Genomic DNA, 20,687 nt, shown 5'->3' with positions numbered 1-20,687 from the left:
AAAATAGAGTAATATAACATAGAGTAATATTGTACTCTCCCAAGCACTTAGTACAGTGCTCTGCATACAGTAAGCATTCAATAAATACAATGGACTGACTGACTGAAGGCTCCTGGAGGGCAGGGATGTCTTTGGCTCTGTTGAATTCTCCAAGTAAAAAAGTCCGCCACAGTCGGTGTTCCACAACTACCACTGATTGATTGATTGGATTTCTGTGGGAGCTTGCCCAGCAGCAAAGGGATTAGGGATTGGGAGGAAATCAGGAGGAAGCTGACAGAGGCCATCCAAGGAAGTGGATCTTTCACCCTCTTTTTGAAATCTTTAAACGACTACCAGAACTCCGGGCTCTACTTTTAACACATTAAACCGAGTACCACTGCAGTAACTCAATGACTACCTTCCTCGAGGCAGAGACCATGTCGATTTTTAACTTGTCTCAAGCATTCAGAGTAATGTTCTGCACTCTAAGAGCATCCAAAAAACCTTTGCTGACTTTCAAATGCAGTCAATTTTCACGACATACTGGGTTCTTAGATTTCTACATGCAGACAAGCTGTTCTGATTCCGAAACCAATTTGTTTCTATGTAAACAGATATAAGCTGGTAATAGATACCCTCCGCAGCCTGCTAGGGAAACATGCAAAAAGGATAATCATCACCCCAAGCAAATTTTTCATAGCAGCATTCGGTAGGAATTTTACCCAGCCAGACACAATGGACTCAAAGGCCGACATGAACATGGGTCATCTACAGACCGAATGGCAGATGGCAATTGGCATTTCCTCCTGCCTTCAAGTCATCTGTACTTGGATGTCCCTCTGACACCTCAAATTTAACATGTCCAAAGCAGAATCCCTCATCTTCCCAACCAAACATTATCCTCCACATAATTTTCCCAACACTGTACACAGCACCACTATCCTTCCTGTCTCACAAGCCCGTAACGTTGGTGTTATCCTTGACTCAATCTCTCTCATTCATATTCTCACATATTCAATCTGTCACTAAACCCTGTCAGTTCAATTTTCACGACACCGCTAACATCTGCCCTTTACTCTCCATCCAAACTGCTACATTAATCCAAGTTCTTATTCTGTCCCACCTTGATTATTGTACAGCCTCCTTTCTGGCCTCCCCGCCTCCTGTCTTTCCTCACTCCAGTTCATACTTCACTCTGCTGCCCAGATCATTTCACTACAGAAACGTTCGGTCATGTTTCTTCACTCAAGAACCTTCAGTAGTTGCCCAACCACCTCTGCATCAAAAAGAAACTCCTTATCATTGGCTTTTAAAGAACTCAATCTTACTTCGCTGTTCTCCTACTACAACCCGCATACTACACTCCTCTAATGCCAATCTACTCACCGGGCCTCAAACTAATCTATCTCTGAACCGAACTCTTGACCATGGCCTGCCTCTGGCTCGAGACACCCTCTTTCTTCATATCTGGCAAACAATTACTCTCCCCACCTTCAAAGGATTATTGAGGCCTTCCCTGACTAAGCCTTCATTTTCTCTTCTTCCACTCCCTTCTGTGTCACCCTTGCACTTGCTCCCTTTATTCACCGCCACCTCAGCATTTAGATACGTATCCGTGATTTATTTATTTATATTAATGTCTCTCTCCCCCTCTAGAACGTAAGCTTGTTGTGGGCAAGGAAAGTGTCTACCAATTCTGTTTTATTCTTCTACTGTAATAATAATAATGATGGCATTTATTAAGCGCTTACTAGGTGCAAAGCACTGTTCTAAGCGCTGGGGAGGTTACAAGGTGATCGGGTTGTCCCATGCGGGGCTCACAGTCTTAATCCTCATTTTACAGATGAGGTGACTGAGGCACAGAGAAGTTAAGTGACTTGCCCAAAGTCACACAGCTGACAATTGGCGGAGCTGGGATTTGAACCCATGAACTCTGACTCCAAAGCCCGTGCTCTTTCAAGTGAGCCACGCTGTACTCTCCCAAGTGTTTAGTATAGCAGCGTGGCTCAGTGGAAAGAGCCCGGGCTTTGGAGTCAGAGGTCATGGGTTCAAATCCCGGCTCTGCCGATTGTCAGCTGTGCGACTTTGGGCAAGTCACTTCACTTCTCTAGGCCTCAGTCACCTCATCTGTAAAATGGGGATTAAGACTGTGAGCCCCCTTGGGACAACCTGATCACCTTGTAACCTCCCCAGCGCTTAGAACAGTGCTTTGCACATAGTAAGCGCTTAATAAATGCCATCATTATTATTATTGTTATTACTCTTCATCCAGTAAGCACTCAATAAATATGATTGAATGATTGAGTCCTATGTGGGACAGAAACTACCCCAGCTCTCAGCTTGGTACACGCTAGGAGCTTAAAAAATGCCACTAAAAAAAAAAAATTTAAACTTTGTTGAAATTCAAAATGCCATTTGTGACCAACTATACTCAAACTCCGCAAGCCCTGTTGCCAAAAGGCAATTTGGCAGAATGAGGAGAAGAAGGCAAGGTGAGACAACTCAAGTTAGAGGGTGAATTTGATGGTCATTTGTGGTGGTTGGAAGAGAGATGGCGGTGATGGGAAACTGAGTGATGAGATGGGAAATTTGGGGTGATGAAAAGCAGCGTGGCCCAGTGGAAAGAGCACGGGCTTGGGAGCCAGAGGTCATGGGTTCTAATCCCGGCTCTGCCACTTGTCAGCTGTGTGTGACTTTGGGCAAGTCACTTCACTTCTCTGTGCCTCAGCGACCTCAACTGGAAAATGGGGATTAAAACTGTGAGCCCCACGTGGGACAACCTGATCACCTTGTATCCCCCCAGCGCTTAGAACAGTGCTTCGCACATAGTAAGCGTTTAACAAATGCCATTATTATTATTAACTCATGCCCATCTGAAACCACCTCAAGGACAACTTGCTGCTGAGTTGCTGCAAGTCGGATGCTACTGATCCAGAGGATTCATTCATTCATTCATTCAACTATATTTATTGAGCACTTACTGTGCGCAGAGCACTGTACTAAGTGCTTGGGAAGTACAAGTTGGTAACATATAGAGACGGTCCCTACCCAACAGCGGGCTCACAGTCTAGAAGGGGGAGACAGACAACAAATCACCACATATTAACAAAATAAAATAAATAGAATAGTAAATATGTACGAGGATATATACATGATTGAATAAACAGACCTACTGATAAAGTTATTCCTTCCCCTTTAATGAAGTAAATTCTCTGGGTTTCCCACCACCTGGTCTTCATCTTGATTTTGGACTGTTTATTCCAAATATCTTCTATAGGTATGCGTGTGTATGTGATTTTCCTCGTTGGTGTTCTGTGAAAATGGATGAAATAGAACATGGAAAATAATAAAACTCATCGTCCCAAATTTGATTCTCCACTGCCACCTTGTGCTGGAATTACATCAATCAATTCCAGGAGCAGGAAGCCTTCTGTCTTTCCCTGTGAAAATTAGGAATCACACTAGAGCCTGGTACGGGATTATTTCGAGCCTGGCCCTCTTGCCAGGTAGGGGTCTAAGTCAGGGTCCTGCCAAACTGCAAGAGGGCATTTCCGCTCTCTTCCCCAATCAATCGGTCAAACAATCGTATTTACTGAGCAAGCACTTGGTAGAGTACAATATAAAACAGCCGGTAGACACTTTCTCCTGCCCGTGACAAGTTTATAGTCTAGAGGGGAAGGCAGGCATTAATATAAATAAACTACAGATATGTACATAAGTGCTGTGGGCTGAGGGAGGGATGAACATAGAGTGCAAATTGAGAAGCAGCATGGCTCAGTGGAAAACGCAAGGGCTTTGACGTCAAAGGTCATGGGTTCAAATCCCAACTCCGCCAATTGTCAGCTGTGTGACTTTGGGCAAGTCACTTCACTGGGCCTCAGTTACCTCATCTGGAAAATGGGGATTAAGACTGTGAGCCCCCTGTGGGACAACCTGATCACCTTGTAACCTCCCCAGCACTTAGAACAGTGCTTTGCACATAGTAAGCGCTTAACAAATACCATCATTATTAATATTATTATTCTCTGGGCCTCAGTTACCTCGTCTGTAAAATGGGGATTAAGACTGTAAGCCCCCCGTGGGACAACCTGATCACCTTGTAACGTCCCCAGCGCTTAGAATAGTGCTTTGCACACAGTAAGTGCTTAACAAATACCATCATTATTAATATTATTATTCTCTGGGCCTCAGTTACCTCATCTGTAAAATGGGGATTAAGACTGTGAGCCCCCCGTGGGACAACCTGATCACCTTGTAACCTCCCCAGTGCTTAGAACAGTGCTTTGCACATAGTAAGCGCTTAACAAATACCATCATTATTAATATTATTATTCTCTGGGCCTCAGTTACCTCATCTGCAAAATGAAGATTAAGACTGTGAGCCCCCTGTGGGACAACCTGATCACCTTGTAACCTCCCCAGCGCTTAGAACAGTGCTTTGCACATAGTAAGCGCTTAACAAATACCATCATTATTAATATTATTATTCTCTGGGCCTCAGTTACCTCACCTGCAAAATGAAGATTAAGACTGTGAGCCCCCTGTGGGACAACCTGATCACCTTGTAACCTCCCCAGCGCTTAGAACAGTGCTTTGCACACAGTAAGTGCTTAAGAAATACCATCATTATCAATATTATTATTCTCTGGGCCTCAGTTACCTCATCTGTAAAATGGGGATTAAGACTGGGAGCCCCCCCGGGACAACCTGATCACTTTGTAACCTCCCCAGTGCTTAGAACAGCGCTTTGCACATAGTAAGCGCTTTACAGAAACATCAAAGTGCTACTGACATCAGATAAAGCTGCAGCCAATTTCTCAGACCGTTCCCTACCGAAGAACCTGGGCCACTGGCTGGGAATGGTTACACTAGCTAAAAACAAACCCATCTTGCACACTGTGAGTTTCAATTTTTAAGCGGCAAAATGAAAAGTTAATGTTGCTAGGGGCTGTATATAATCTTATCGCCAAATGTTCCGGGCTTTCTCTCAGCCGTTTTTAGGTCTAAGATTGAAGTCACCAGGTGATATTGGTGATCCTCTGAGCTTGTAATGTAGCCACCTTGAATTGTAGTGGCCAGCCACGTTCGGAGCCTTCTCAGTCTTTTTGTCTGGTTTCAGCTTATGCCTGTGGCACGCTCCTCAGGTCTGCTCCTCTCAACCGCTCTCTGTGTCTTTGGGGGTATGCCACCTGTATTTGTTGAAACCACTACTTGCGAGACCCCCATCCCCCCTGCCTTACCTCCTTCTCCTCCCCACAGCACCTGTATATATGTATATATGTTTGTGCGTATTTATTACTCTATTTTATTTGAACATATTCTGTTTATTTTGTTAATATGTTTTGTTTTGTTCTCCGTCTCCCCCTTCTAGACTGTGAGCCCACTGTTAGGTAGGGACCGTCTCTAGATCTTGCCGATTTGTACTTCCCAAGCGCTTAGTGCAGTGCTCTGCACACAGTAAGCGCTCAATAAATACGATTGAATGAATGAATGAAGGAAGGAAGAAATACCATCATTATTAATATTATTATCCTCTGGGCCTCAGTTACCTCATCTGTAAAATGGGGATTACGACTGTGAGCCCCCCTGGGACAACCTGATCACCTTGTAACCTCCCCAGTGCTGAGAACAGTGCTTTGCACATAGTAAGCGCTTAACAAATACCATCATTATTAATATTATTATTCTCTGGGCCTCAGTTACCTCATCTGTAAAATGGGGATTAAGACTGTGAGCCCCCCGGGACAACCTGATCACCTTGTAACCTCCCCAGTGCTTAGAACAGTGCTTTGCACATAGTAAGCACTTAACAAATACCATCTTATTAATATTATTATTCTCTGGGCCTCAGTTACCTCTTCTGTAAAATGGGGATTAAGACTGTGAGCCCCCTGTGGGACAAACTGATCACCTTGTAACCTCCCCAGCGCTTAGAACAGTGCTTTGCACATAGTAAGCACTTAATAAATGCCATCCAAAAAAAAGTGCAGTTGTGTAACTGCAAAGTGGCTCAATGGAAAGAGCCTGGGCTTTGGACTCAGAGGTCATGGGTTCAAATCCCAGCTCTGTCAATTGTCAGCTGTGCGACTTTGGGCAAGTCACTTAACTTCTCTGGCCCTCAGTTACCTCATCTGTAAAATGGGGATGAAGACTGTGAGCCCCCCATGGGACAACCTGATCACCTTGTAACCTCCCCAGCGCTTAGAACAGTGCTTTGCACATAGGAAGCGCCTAACAAATGCCATCATATTCTTTTAGACTGTGAGCCCACTGTTGGGTAGGGACTGTCTCTATATGTTGCCAACTTGTACTTCCCAAGCGCTTAGTACAGTGCTCTGCACACAGTAAGCGCTCAATAAATACGATTGATTGATTGATTGCAAAGCAGAAGGGAGTGGGAGAAGAGGAAACGAGGGCTTAGTCGGGGGAGACCACTTGGAGGAGATGCGCTTTTAATAAGGCTTTGAAGGTGGGGAGAATGATCGTCTGTAGAATATGAAGAGGGAGGACATTCCAGGCCAGAGGCAGGACGTCATCCCCCGGCCCTGGAATGCCCTCCCTCTGCCCACCCGCCAAGCTAGCTCTCTTCCTCCCTTCAAGGCCCTGCTGAGAGCTCACCTCCTCCAGGAGGCCTTCCCACACTGAGCCCCTTCCTTCCTCTCCCCCTCGTCCCCCTCTTCATCCCCCCATCTTACCTCCTTCCCTTCCCCACAGCACCTGTATATATGTAGATATGTTTGTACATATTTATTACTCTATTTATTTTATTTGTACATATCTATTCTATTTATTTTATTTTGTTAGTATATTTGGTTTTGTTCTCTGTCTCCCCCTTTTAGACTGTGAGCCCACTGTTAGGTAGGGACTGTCTCTATATGTTGCCAATTTGTACTTCCCAAGCACTTAGTACAGTGCTCTGCACATAGTAAGCACTCAATAAATACGATTGATGATGATGATGATGTGGGCAAGAGATTAGTAACCGTATAGATGAGATCAAGGTACAGCGAGTAGGTTGGCATGCCTATCGATGCCAACCTAGAATACCAAGTCTCCAACTATCCTGCCGAATGTAGGATACCTAGTCACATTCGCCCCAGGTCTCATTATTATTCTCTGGGCCTCAGTTACCTCATCTGTAAAATGGGGATTAAGACTGTGAGCCCCCCATGGGACAACCTGATCACCTTGTAACCTCCCCAGCGCTTAGAACAGTGCTTTGCACATAGTAAGTGCTTAATAAATGCCATCAAAAAAAAAGTGCAGTTGTGTAACTGCAAAGTGGCTCAATGGAAAGAGCCCGGGCTTTGGAGTCAGAGGTCATGGGTTCAAATCCCAGCTCTGCCAATTGTCAGCTGTGTGACTTTGGGCAAGTCACTTAACTTCTCTGGCCCTCAGTTCCCTCATCTGTAAAATGGGGATGAAGACTGTGAGACCCCCGTGGGACAACCTGATCACCTTGTAACCTCCCCAGGGCTTAGAACAGTGCTTTGCACATAGTCTAAGTGGTCCTAGGCCCTCCCAATTCCTAGCTGGTTCCAATTCAGGAATTGCAGGGCTGGGAGCCCCTTGCCAGCTCCTTGCTTCTTCTAGCCTCTCTCTTTTGTCTGCGGTAGTAGCAGGAAGAGGAGGAGAAGCAGTAGCAACAGCGGTCTTCTTTGAGTGCCTACTGAATTCATTCATCCATTCAATCGTATTTATTGAGCGCTTACTGTGTGCAGAGCACTGTACTAAGCGCTTGGGAAGTCCAAGTTGGCAACATCTAGAGACGGTCCCTACGCAACAGCGGGCTCACAGTCTAGAAAGGGGAGACAGATGACAAAACATATTAACAAAATAAAATAAATAGAATAAATAGGGACAAGTAAATAAATAGAGTAATAAATACGTACAAACATATATACGTATATACAGGTGCTGGGGGGAGGGGAAGGAGGTAAGGCAGGGGGATGGGGAAGGGGAATAATAAATGTCATTATTATTATTATTATTATTATTATTATTATTACAAGGTGATCAGGTTGTCCCACAGGGCGGGGGGAGGGGGGGCATTCCCAGGCTTCATCCCCATTTGACAGAGGAGGTCACTCAGGCCCAGAGAAGGGAAGTGAATGCCATGTGCTGTACTAATAAGCACTTGGGAAGTAAAGCAAAAAATCATTCATTTAATCATATTTATTCATTCATTCATTCAATGGTATTTATTGAGCATTTACTGTGTGCAAAGCACTGTAGTAAACACTTGGGAGAGACCTTTGCATGGCCTAGTGCAAAGAGCATGGGCTTGGGCTTCAGAGGAGTCTAATCCTGGCTCTGCCATATGTCTGCTGTGTGACCTTGGGCAAGCCACTTCTCTGTGCCTCAGTTGCCTCATCTGTAAAATGGGGATTAAGACTGTGAGCCCCATGTGGGACAGGGACTTTGTCCCACATGATTACCTTGTATCTATCCCAGTGCCTAGAACAGTGATTAGCACATAGTAAGTGCTTAACAAGTGCCACAGTTATTATTATTACTATAATACAACAACAAACACAGCCCCTGCACACAATGAACTCACAGTCTAGAGGGGGAGACAGACAGTAATATACATAAATAGGTAAATTACAGATCACACAGTATAAGTACATATATATCGGGAAGCAGCGTGGCTCAGTGGAAAGAGCCCGGGCTTTGGAGTCAGAGGTCATGGGTTCAAATCCCAGCTCCGCCACTTGTCAGCTGTGTGACTTTGGGCAAGTCACTACACTGGGCCTCAGTTCCCTCATCTGGAAAATGGGGATTAAGACTGTGAGCCCCCAGTGGGACAACCTGATCACCTTGTAACCTCCCCAGCGTTTAGAACAGTGCTTTGCACATAGTAAGTGTTTAATAAATGCCATCAAAAAAAAGTACATATGTACATATATATCTGTACTTATACTGTGTGATCTGTAATTTACATATATATATATATATATATGTATATATATATATATATAAAACAAGTTTCCTGCCCATAAGGAGCTACCCCTAATGGGGGAGGCAGACCTAGAGATACTGACTTTCCATAAAGACACAAGTGCTGAAGGTGGGCATAACTAAATAAATACAAAAATGAGAGAGGCGGCTGAAGGAATAGTCAGGGAAGAATTAGTCAGGGAAGGCTTGGTGGAGGAGGTGGGATTTTAGGAGGCTTTGAAGGTGGGGAGGGTGGAGGTCTGACAGACTTGCTTAGGGAAGGGAGTTCTAGGCTCTAGAGCCACCATGAGCAAGGGGGGTCAAAGATGAGAGCCGGATTCAGCCAGGAAGTGGGCTGGGGAGAAGCAGAGAGTGCAAACAGCCCAAGGATCACTGTGCTCAATCCACACAGAGTGGCATAAATATGGGGGCAATAGGGAGCTTGTCACCTTTTTTTTTCCAGTGAAATAATAGCTCTCCAGACAATTTTGCTGAATGTGAGCTCTCTTGAGAATAAGTATGCCTATCTCAGCATTAGAGACGAGCAACCAGGCCACAGATTGGTTTAAGATGGAGCATTAGGCCCAGTGCGAATAATAATAATAATAATGGCATTTATTAAGCGCTTACTATGTGCAAAGCACTGTTCTAAGCGCTGGGGAGGTTACAAGGAGGTCAGGTTGTCCCACAGGGGGCTCACAGTCTTAATCCCCATTTTACAGATGAGGGAACTGAGGCACAGAGAAATTAAGCGACTTGCCCAAAGTCACACAGCTAATTGGCAGAGAGGGGATTCGAACCCTTGACCCCTGGCTCCAAAGCCCGGGCTCTTTCCAGTGAGCCACGCTGCTTCTCTACAGTGTTTACGATCCAATGAAAAGTGATCAAACCTTCCACATATCACATTCCCAAACATAACCTCTCTCTCCCCCCATTAAATGACACCCCATCACCACCAAAAAAATGATCGGGGCTTCTAGATTTGAACCAATTTGGTTTATTTACAGGCCCATCCTTCTATCCCCACTCTGTTTCCTGGACTTCTGCAATTGGGTTCTTCCTCAAGGAGACTTATTAGTCAGATGCTCTGCCATCTGCCCATCTGTGTTGCTTCCACAGAGTTATATGCACCTAGCCGAGCTCAGAATAGCCCTGGTATTTCAGTTCCCTCCTGGTGAACACGGGACAAGTGATGGCAAAGGAGCTAACGGGGGATTCAATATCTACTCGCCCTCTTGGATTGCGAGCCCCATTTGGGTCTGGTACTGTGTCTGAGCTGATTATCCTAGTGTGTGGCACTTAGTAAGCAATTAAATATTATTTATTATTATTATTCTTCGAATCTTTTGTCCTGATGGGTCCCTCAGCAGCACTACAGTCCTGTAATCTGTCTGAAGATGGCAGCCATGCTTTGATGTTAGTTAAATTGAAGATCATGTTTCTGTTTTTTGGGGGTTTTTTTGGTACAAGACTTAGAAAGAGGTAGAGGCCATCAGGCCTGCAATATGGACAACCGGCAGAGCTGTCTGGTCAGTGTGCAGACCTGGTCTTGGCTGAAGCTGGCTAATGGCCGGCCACATCCCCCCTTATCTCTGAACGGCTTTGGGTCCCTAACTCCAAGCACCCCTGGACGTCGCAATGAGATCCTCCTGGGTGGGAAGGGCCTTTCGAAAGGTCAAATATTTCAAAGATGAAATTAAAGGCTTGAAAAAATATAAGCGCCATGGGTCGGAAGTACTTTAAAGTAAATAAAATTACAGGTCCTCTGTTGTTCAGGTGTCTGACACTCCAACAAGTTAAAAAAATCCAAGTTTCTCAGCCTCAAGCTACCCTGAAGCAGGCACAGAGATTCCGGATCAGGGAACGTGAAAATGAAAACTACTTTAGAAACAGAAAGTGCGGATAAGGCTTTTTTTAATGTGTCAAGCGATGAAAAAGGTACATTAAGATAAAAGACCACCGTAAAATTGAAAATGGAAATTAAAATCCACCTGCAATAGGGTGAATGGCCTCAGAATCCCACTACTTTTATTTTCCACTAGGTAGTTTCCTTGAGGTAAAGAGTCATGCTGAAAATAGAGCCAAGAAAAGGGGTTAGAGGCCCCCCTCTGTTTCCAGAGACTTTTCATTCATTCATTCAATCGTATTGAGTGCTTACTGTGTGCACAGCACTGTACTAAGCGCTTGGGAAGTACAAGTTGGCAACATATAAAACAAAAATCACAAGACCGGCTTTAACCATGAGGCGGTGTTGGTAGGAATGCAGTGCTAGCTTTCCTAGTTCCAGAAGACAGGAATCTTGCAACAACATACCTGTGGAGCTCATCCAGAGGAGACGTACGGAGGAAGACTTTCACATTTGTGATGCACCGCCTGGGGATCGACAGGATCATTCTTGCTGCAAATGCCTCGATTCCACGGGCCGACAGATTCCTGATCTCCGCAGATTACAGCCCATCTGTGCTTCCCGTACAACAGACCCTTAATTCTCTGTGTCAGCAGTGGGATTCAGAAGAGCACAGTTAAAAGAAATTCCACATCCCCCAGACTTCTGATTTCACTAGACCCTCCCCGCCCCACACAAGGAAGACAGGACCTCTCATGACCGTTCAAGATCTCCAAGGCAGACCTTTCTTTCCTGACCCTTTCCCAGGCTGGGAAGTGATGGGAGCATTCTGAAAGAAGGCCACCACAGCCGGCCCATGTGCCCTGCCCACTCCACTCCATGGGTGTAAACTACTCCTGGCTTCTCACCAACCCCACTTTATTCTAGGAGCAAAGGCAGGAGTGTATCTAGAGAATAATAATAATAATAATGATGGTATTTGTTAAGAGCTTACTATGTGCAAAGCACTGTTCTAAGCGCTGGGGAGGTTACAAGGTGATCAGATTGTCCCACGGGGGGGCTCACAGTTTTAATCCCCATTTTACAGATGAGGTAACTGAGGCCCAGAGAAGTGAAGTGACTTGCCCAGAGTCGCACAGCTGACAGTTGGCGGAGCCGGAATTTGAACCCATGACCTCCGACTCCAAAGCCTGGGCTCTTTCCACTGAGCCACGCTGCTTCTCCAGAGAGAAGCAGTGTGAGATTGTGGATAGAGCACAGGTCTTGGAGTCAGGACTTGGATTCTAATCCTGACTCTGCCATCTGTCTGCTGGGTGACCATGGGCAAGTCATTAGACGTCTCTAGGCCTCAGTTACCTCATCTGTAAAATGGGAATTCAATACCTGGTCTCCCTCCTACTTAGTCTGTGAGCTTCATGTGGGACCTGATTATCTTGAACTTGCCCCATGGTTTGGTACAGTGTTTAGCACATAGTAAGCACTTAACAAGTACCACAGTTATTATTAGGAACAGCAGAACTTGATGCCCACTCAGAGCAGTGCTCGGCACAGAGTAAGCATTCAATAAATACCATTTATTGATTGATTGGCACAATTTTATTTTCTGTGTCAGATTATATTTATATAATAATAATAATAATAATAATGATGGTATTTGTTAACGTTTGTACATATTTATTACTCTATTTATTTACTTATTTATTTTACTTGTACATATCTAGTCTATTTATTTTATTTTGTTAGTACGTTTGGTTTTGTTCTCTGTCTCCCCCTTTTAGACTGTGAGCCCACTGTTGGGTAGGGACTGTATCTATATGTTGCCAACTTGTACTTCCCAATCGCTTAGTACAGTGCTCTGCACACAGTAAGCGCTCAATAAATACAATTGATTGATTGATTGATTATCTACAGGCAGAAAATCTTCTACTCTCAGATTATCCAGAGACCGACTGGAATCTCTCACAACCTAAGGTTCCAAATTGGTCTGTTTGGGTAGCAAACCAGTAAACAGTAAGAAAATAACAAATGCCACACTAAAATGCTACTTAACTCCGTTTTATATAATTACCAGAACTTTATTGGTCAAGAAATAGCAGCTGGAAAAAACAAACCACTTTAAAAAAAAAGTCCTTAAGTAGATCTTATAGTTATTATTTAAATAACTTAAAAGTGAGTGTCCATGAGTTCCCAAAACATACAAACCGGCATCCCAAGCTGCAGGGGTTCGAGAACCACTTTTCAGTTCAGTTGTACTGGTGTCAGCTGGCCCAGAAGATTGTCTTTTGCCTGTGGCTTTGGTCTCTCTTCCCTTCACGTGGGTACCGTATGGATCTGAAAAGACCAGTGTCTGTGACCTGAGTTCGGCCCCGGCCTCTGAGCCCGGGGCTTTTCTTCAAGAAGTTCGGTCCGACTCAGCCGATCCTGATCGCGCGTTACGCCCTGGTCCGAGCCCAGCTTCCTTCCCCTTCCCCGGAGCGAGGCCCGTTGCCAGCATGGGACCAGTGGGGAAGGTGTCCGAGGAGGTGTGGCGAGGTGGGCGGCTCCCACGCCTGCGCTGCCGCCTCCACCGGGAACGCCACCTCCATCCCGTGGAGGGTGGCATACGGGAGAAGCCGGGAATCTAGCGTCATTGGCGGGACGGCCCGCGGGAGTGGGGGATTCAGAAGGTGCTCTCGAGCAGGCAGTGGCACCCGCAGCCAGTGGGGCACACTTCCTGGCTGCGGAACCATTCCATCATGTGGCTGGTGTGTCCTCCGTGCCCACACGTGAGGCAGAAGTTGGAAGAGCCACGCACTGCCACGTGGCAGATGGCACACTGAAACGTGAAGCCTTTGCAGATGGCACACTGGGTACCTCGGACCTCACTCCGGCAGTGGCTACAGTACACGCCAAATTCTGGCAAGGGATTTTAAAAAAGGGAGAAAAAGATACGTTAGATTGGCAGGAGATCAGTGAGTCCCGAGATTGTCGGCTAATTCTGTTGTGTTGTTCTCTCCCAAGCACATGGCATAGTGCTCTGCACATGGTAAGTCCTCAATAAATACCCCTGATTGATTGATTGATTGATGATGTGACGAAGGCTGAAAGCTCCTTGTGTCTATCAACTCTATTGTATCATCCTCTCCTGCACTCTTCGGCATGCAGAAAGTACTCGATAAATACCACTGATTGACTGATAGATTGCTTGATTCATTCATTCAATCGTATTGATTGAGCACTTACTGTGTGCAGAGCACTGTACTAAGCACTTGGGAAGTACAAGTCGGCAACATACAGAGACGGTCCTTACCCAACAATGGGCTCACAGTCTCGGTACCTGTCTACTCAGCGGCTTGGGGAATGCTAAACAGAAAATGGGAAGTGGCAAAGCTGCACATTAACTAGTCCATCTGGTAGAGATTTTACCAACTCGTTCCTAAACTGGGAGCAGGCATTTATGGGGATGTCGCTACTTCCAGTGAGAAGAGAATGAAAAGAAACAGGTACCTATCCACCTTTCTGGGCGAAATCAAGCGAAAACGTAATCTTATCCTGGTGCCCAAAAAAGTTCTCAAGTGCTGGGGGTCCCAATTCCTGAAAATGCTTTAAGAAACTCAACTCGGAAATGATGCATTTATTCCAGGGCTTTAAAACTGAGCAATGGTGTCAGGTAGCAAAGGAGGAGAAACCATGGAAATTCACACTTGCCAATTCCCTTATGAGGATCTGGAGGACAGGAAACAAACTTTAAAACTTCAGCTCGTTTCTCTCGCAGCCCCCAGCGGTAAAGGATTTCTCCGTAGCATTTCTTAAAGTCATCAAACTGCTGAGTGTTGGCAGGATCTAGGAGCCTGTAGAAAAATCCAGAAAAATCACCTGTCAGGGGGAAGGGTCATTATGACCGCCTCATTGGGAAATGCATTTTTCGGAGGGTTCGCCACCAATATAGGAAAAGGAGAATGGCACGGACTCCTGGCTTTCCCAAAGATTCAGAATTTTTCACACCCAACTGGTTTCCCTGTTCTATTGAGAAATGTATCTGGAAAATCTTTACTATCCACCTGTAACATCTCCCAGGCTGCCAGTTTCTAACTTCTCACTTGTACAAGCAGCGGGGCTAGTGGATAGACCACAGGCCTGGGGGTCAGGAAGACCTTGGTTCTAATCCCGCCTCCACCACTTCCCTGCTGTGCGACCTCGGGCAGGTCACTTAAGTTCTCTGTACCTCAGCTCCCTCATCTACAGAATGGTTAATTAGACTGTGAGCACCACGTGCGACATGGACCGGGTCCAACCTTATTAGCTGGAATCTACCCCAGTGCTTATTACAGTGCCTGGCACATAGTAATAATAATAATGATGGCATTGGTTAAGCGCTTACTATGTGCAAAGCACTGTTCTAAGCGCTGGGGAGGCTACCAGGTGATCAGGTTGCCCCACAGGGGGCTCACAGTCTTCATCCCCATTTACAGATGAGGTAACAGGCACAGAGAAGTTAAGTGACTCGCCCAAAGTCACACAGCTGACAAGTGGCGGAGCCGGAATTTGAACCCATCACCTCTGACTCCAAAGCCCATGCTCTTTCCACTGAGCCACACTGCTTCTCTAATAAGCACTTAAATATCATAAAAAAACCCTAAAAACAACCTTCCACACCAATTCATCTTTCATTGAACAAGCATCCTTAAAGTGATGCTTAGTGGAATCTGGGGATTCCACAATTGAACCTTGGGCCTAGCTTGAAGCCTCATACTTTCTTATACAGTAGAGGGCTCAGGGTCTTTGGTAATGGAATATCATGAAACAGAGCTGCTGCAAAGACTTAAAGCTGCATCTGCTACAATCGTCTTCCGAAGAACGAGGATGCTGGAGGAGAGGACAAATCTCCGACTGGAGTCCCTTTCGCAGGTAAAAGAAGAAAACAGCGAGGTGGCTTAGCTACCTTTTATTTTTCTCGTGCTGGTCCCGCTCCCGCTCCCGAGGATCACTGTAAGTCAGACTCCCGAAGCGGTATTCATCTGGAGACGACTCGCCCCAGGGTGAAGACGCATGCTCGGTTTCGCGCCCCACTGCAGAAACTCAGAGAAAATGGACAAGGGGCCTCAGAAATGCACACAGCTGTGACAGCTAAGGTGACTCAGCCGAGCCCCACTATCTGGGGAAGGCAACAGACCCAAGACAAGCTGGCAGGTTCTGGGGCAGGGTCCCAGAAAATGATAACTGTGGTATTTCGTTTAGTGCTTACTATGTGCCAAGCCCTTCGCTAAACACTGGGGCGGGTACGAGATCACCAAAGTCTGCCGGTCTCACCTCCACAACATCACCAAGATCAGCCCTTTCATCTCCATCCAAACCGCTACCTTGCTGGTTCAATCTCTCATCCTATCCTGACTGGATTACTGCATCAGCCTCCTCCCTGATCTCCCATCCTCCTGTCTCTCCCCACTTCAGTCTATACTTCACGCTGCTGTCCGGATCATGTTTGTGAAGAAATACTCTGGGCATGTTACTCCCCTCCTCAAAAATCTTCAGTGGCTGCCTGTCAAGCTACGAATCAAGCAAAAACTCCTCACTCTCGGCTTCAAGGCTATCCCCTCGCCCCCTCCTACCTCACCTCCCTTCTCTCCTTCTCCAGCCCAGCCCGCACACTCCGCTCCTCTGCCACTAACCTCTTCACTGTACCTCGTTCTCACCTGTCCCGCTGTTGACCCCCAGCCCACGTCTACCCATCCTGGAATGCCCTCCCTCCTTACATCTGCCAAGCTAGCTCTCTTCCACCCTTCAAAGCCCTATTGAGAGCTCACCTCCTCCAAGAGGCCTTCCCAGACTGAGCCCCCTTTTTCCCCTCCTCCTCCTCACCATCCCCCACCCTACCTCCTTCCCCTCCCCACAGCACCTGTACATATGTTTGTACACATTTACTACTCTATTTATATTACTTGTACATATTTACTATTCTATTTATTTTGTTGATGATGTGCATATAGCTTTAATTCTATTTGTTCTGACGACTTTGACACCTGTCTACATGTTTTGTTTTGTTGTCTGTCTTCCCCTTCTAGACAGTGAGCCCGTTGCTGGGTAGGGATCGTCTCTATATGTTGCCGACTTGTACTTCCCAAGCGCTTAATACAGTGCTCTGCACACAGTAAGTGCTCAATAAATGTGATTGAATGAATGAATGTAATCAGGTCGGAAACAATCCCTTTCCCACAATCTTAAGAGGAGGGAATCCCTATTTTTCAGATGAGGAAGTCAAGGCACAGAGAAGCAAAGTGACTCGCCCAAGCTCATACGGTAGATAGGTGGTGGATTTGACTCTTAGACCTATGCTCTCTCCAATAGGCCGTGCTGCTTCTCAACCTGCAGAGCCTGGTACATCCCACCCACCAACATAGAACAAAACCGCTTCGCTGTTGAGAGCAGGGAGAAATTGGCTTTTTACACTGTGGAGCCTATTAGCGAGGCTGTGTTGCCTAGTGGAAAGAGCATGGGATTGGGAGCTGGGAAAGGTGGGTTCCAGTCCCACATCTACCCCCTGGGCTGCCATGTAACCATAGGCAAATCACTTAATCTCTCTGGGCCTCAGTTTCCTCATCTGTAATATGGGGATAAGAACAAGTGTGACTCCATGCCCAAGCTGATAACCTTGTAACCTGGCGCGTAGGTTTCTTTCTAATAATCATTAGAAAGAAAAAAGGGCTTAGAGTAGGGGAGGACTCGGGCCCCAAGGTACAGGCTGGGTCTGTGCGGCTCTCCCTTTGGGTGAGGGGCAGGGAGAGTAGGGGTTTCCTCCTGCTCCCTGCCATGACCGCTCACACCCGGCCTGGCTGCCCACAATCAATCATCCGCTGCCACAGTGGCTGCCATCAGCCTGACCGGTACTGGCCGACCGGCAGGGCCAGAAAAGGGTGGCCCTTCCCTTCCAACGCCCCGCTAGCTGCTCTGGTGGTCACCCCAGCTGGCCCAGTGAGACTTCTGTCACCAGCCTGGGGCTTGTGGGACTCACGAGAAAGCCCAAAGATGGGCAGGCACTCTCCCCTTCCCTATTTCTTTCTTCCCTTACTCCCTTTCACATCAATAAATTCTTTTCTTCCATGCGGATTGAATTGTCCCCCAATTTGGACAAAGTTCTGAAGGTGGTGACCTTATCTTCTAAACTCTTGCCTAGTACAGAGCTCCGAAGGTGATTACAAGTGTTTCATTTCTACAGAAGAACCCTGTCCCCTTCTCAGCACATCTTCATTATCCACCTTGCAATTAAAAAATCAAACTCTCTGCCCTGTCTGGATATCCTTTATTTGCCTGGCTCCAGGCTTCTCTCCCCAGGACGAGGCAGGGATGGCTGGCTAGGTGGAGAGGAAATTGTAATTCTTAGGAGAAGTCACCTGAAAAGAACGCATAACTGTTCTTGCCAGGGCTTAAAGAGGGAAAGATTTGGGGTCTGTGGGGTGGAAGAAAGGGAGTCAGAAGGGTGGCGAGGGCAGCCAAGAAGCTTCCCTCTTCCAAATATCAGGAGTCCTAGGACTCACTGACCACAGAGCCCTTGTTTTTCAAAGGTTTGTGCTGTTCCTACTAATCATGGTGATGGGGAAGGAAGTGTGAGGAGAAGCCTGTTCGCTAACTTAAAGACAATCCTGAACAGACCCTGCAGCCTAGTTGCAGAAGGAGATCTTCTATGCCTACCTATGTTCCAGCCACCCGTGTTAAGCCCAGGGTCCGACACGCTGGAGCAGGAGCCAGAAGAGGTAAAGCTAGGCTGTCGTGGGGCGGATGCCGGAAAAACAAAAAATACAAAAACATGTTACGGGCATAACCAAGACACCACTCAAGTTCCAATTCAATTTTGAATTTTGAATTTAGTAAAAAAGCATGAAGAAGAACTACTAACGTACATAGCGGCTGTGAGACACGAGGTTGGAGGAACGGTGAGGAAAGGGACCAAACGGGTTTGGTATTCCCTGCGGCCTGGACTGGGCTTCAAACACACTGCAAAGCATAGCCAACGTCTGAACGTCCCGGAGCTGGCAGTAATGGGAAAGTCTGGAGGGTCAAAAAGGGAGAGGAAGGAAAACAACATGGAGATTGAGGAAGGTTTCAGCAGTCACTTGGATTATTGTCTCGGGGGTGGAAGCTAAGCGAATTCTAACTCCAATAAGCACATGCAGCCTTAAAAGCCCATCATTCAGGAACTGGGGCTGTATGCCAATCATACGGTTTGGTTAATCTATTTTGGGTTTGGCTGTATCAGGATGGGAATGAAGTGCATCAAAGGCTAAAGATGACCTAGATTCAGGTCCTACAGATCTTGGCTGTGATTCTGACATGCCCTTTAAATCTGGAGGGTTAGCAACTTTAAGAAATGGACTCGATGCTCCCTTTATTGGAAGCCCAGGGCACTTGGGTGAACTTAGAATGACAGTGGTTATGATATCTTTGTTGTTTCGGTGTTCCTTATAGTTTTAACACAGGTGTTTCTCTGAACCTTAGTGGGTCACTGTCAGCCTATGTTTGGAGGACAAATAATTGGCTAGGAACTAAGGCCAGACCTGCCCTTTGCTTCTTTCAGAGCCAGGGTCCCTGAATGATCAATTGGTCAGTCAATAAGTGATATTTATAGAACTCTTATTGTGTGCAGAACACTATATGAAGCGCTTGGGTGATGATACAACAGAGTCAGTAGACCAGATCTCTGCCCAGGGGGAGCTTAAAAAGACTCTGGTAATTGAAGTGGGCCTGAAGCAAGTCCTGTTGGGAGGCTGGAGAAATGGGGTCTGTAGCTCCCAAGTAAGAAAAAACAGTCTGCGAATCTGCCGATTCTTAGAAAAAGAACGTATCACTAGTCTTGCCAGGGCTTGAAGAGGGAAAGGTTCTGGTTAACTACGGTTTGGTTTACAAGGTGAATTGAGCAGAGGGACGGGGACCAGTAAGACCATGGGGAAAACCTCTTCATTTTGATCTGAAGTGTTGGGCCGCAGTGTACATTGGGGACCGTTTCCTCGGTAAGTCGACGTGCTGAGCTGAAAATGCCCTGGCTCTTGGGCCTGATTACAAAACTCTATAGGAAAATTTGTCCTATGGGCATTGAGTCTTGAAAACTGCCCCCCTCCAGCCCCCGCCCCCCGCTGAAAATAGTCTACAGCTTCGGGAGGCACCTCGAAAACAGTTTTCCTCCAATATTCAAGTCCAGAAATCCCCACTCAACTACATCTTATCTTAAGTAATCCCAACAGTCTCAGCCAGTGCCATGCAGACTTGAAGTGCTCTGCTTCTACCACTCTCCCTTTTCCCCAGTTTGAATTTTTTGAAACCTACAGGGACTCCAGCAGCTGCCGCCCGAATGGATGGCGGGCCCAGGGGGTCTCCAAATCTGGGTCAGACTTCGGGCCGAGGCAGAGATCAGTAGCTACCATAGCCAGCGACCAAACCTAGGCAAGGAAAGAGACATTTTCAAATCCACTCAGGCAGGAATGGGGCCGAAGCAGTGAACGAGTCCGAAGAAGACCCACCTATTCTGATGGGATAGAGGAGGGCAAGTTTGGGATAAAGGAACACCCTGTGGCCTAGTGGAAAGAGCTCGGGCCTGGGTGTCAGAGGACTTGGGTCCTAATCCCAACCCCACCGCCTGTCTGCTATGTGACCCTGGGCAAGTCACTTCACTTCTCAGTGCCTCAGTTTCCTCATCTGTTCTCCCTCCTACTTAAACTGTGATCTCCATATGGCACAGGGACTGGGTCTAACGTGATTACCTTGTACCTATCCCAGCACTTGGAGTGCTTGGCACAGAGTATTACTTTTTTAGAGTATTTGTTAAGCATCTACTATGGACCAGGCACTGTTCTAAGCACTTGGGTAAATACAAGGTAATCAGGTTCATCACAGTCCCTGTCCCACATGGGGCTCGGAGTCTTAATCCCCATTTTACAGATGAGGTAACTGAATC

General features: G+C 46.5%; 1 protein-coding gene across 4 annotated transcripts in view; it reads right to left on the bottom strand.

Annotated features, from left to right (window-relative positions):
* Positions 1-12,852: 12,852 nt before the first annotated feature.
* The window catches only part of WDR59 (WD repeat domain 59), a 77,300-nt gene continuing 69,465 nt past the window's right edge, over positions 12,853-20,687 (bottom strand). For 2 of the 4 annotated variants that reach the window (XM_038754551.1, XM_038754553.1), the window contains 6 exons: positions 20,060-20,172; positions 18,640-18,787; positions 18,431-18,503; positions 15,687-15,822; positions 14,453-14,595; positions 12,853-13,660 (listed from right to left, as the gene is read on the bottom strand). In XM_038754551.1, coding sequence (XP_038610479.1) covers positions 13,425-13,660; positions 14,453-14,595; positions 15,687-15,822; positions 18,431-18,503; positions 18,640-18,787; positions 20,060-20,172 — 849 coding nt within the window. In that variant the 3' untranslated portion in view covers positions 12,853-13,424. The remainder of the gene's footprint in view (positions 13,661-14,452; positions 14,596-15,686; positions 15,823-18,430; positions 18,504-18,639; positions 18,788-20,059; positions 20,173-20,687) is intronic. The other 2 variants (XM_038754552.1, XM_038754554.1) reach the window with 1 other exon arrangement.

This window comes from Tachyglossus aculeatus, chromosome 11, assembly GCF_015852505.1.
Source record: "Tachyglossus aculeatus isolate mTacAcu1 chromosome 11, mTacAcu1.pri, whole genome shotgun sequence".
In the NCBI taxonomy this organism is placed as follows: domain Eukaryota; kingdom Metazoa; phylum Chordata; class Mammalia; order Monotremata; family Tachyglossidae; genus Tachyglossus; species Tachyglossus aculeatus.
Note: the sequence above shows the minus strand (reverse complement) of the source record. Positions and strands in the feature narration are given on the sequence as shown.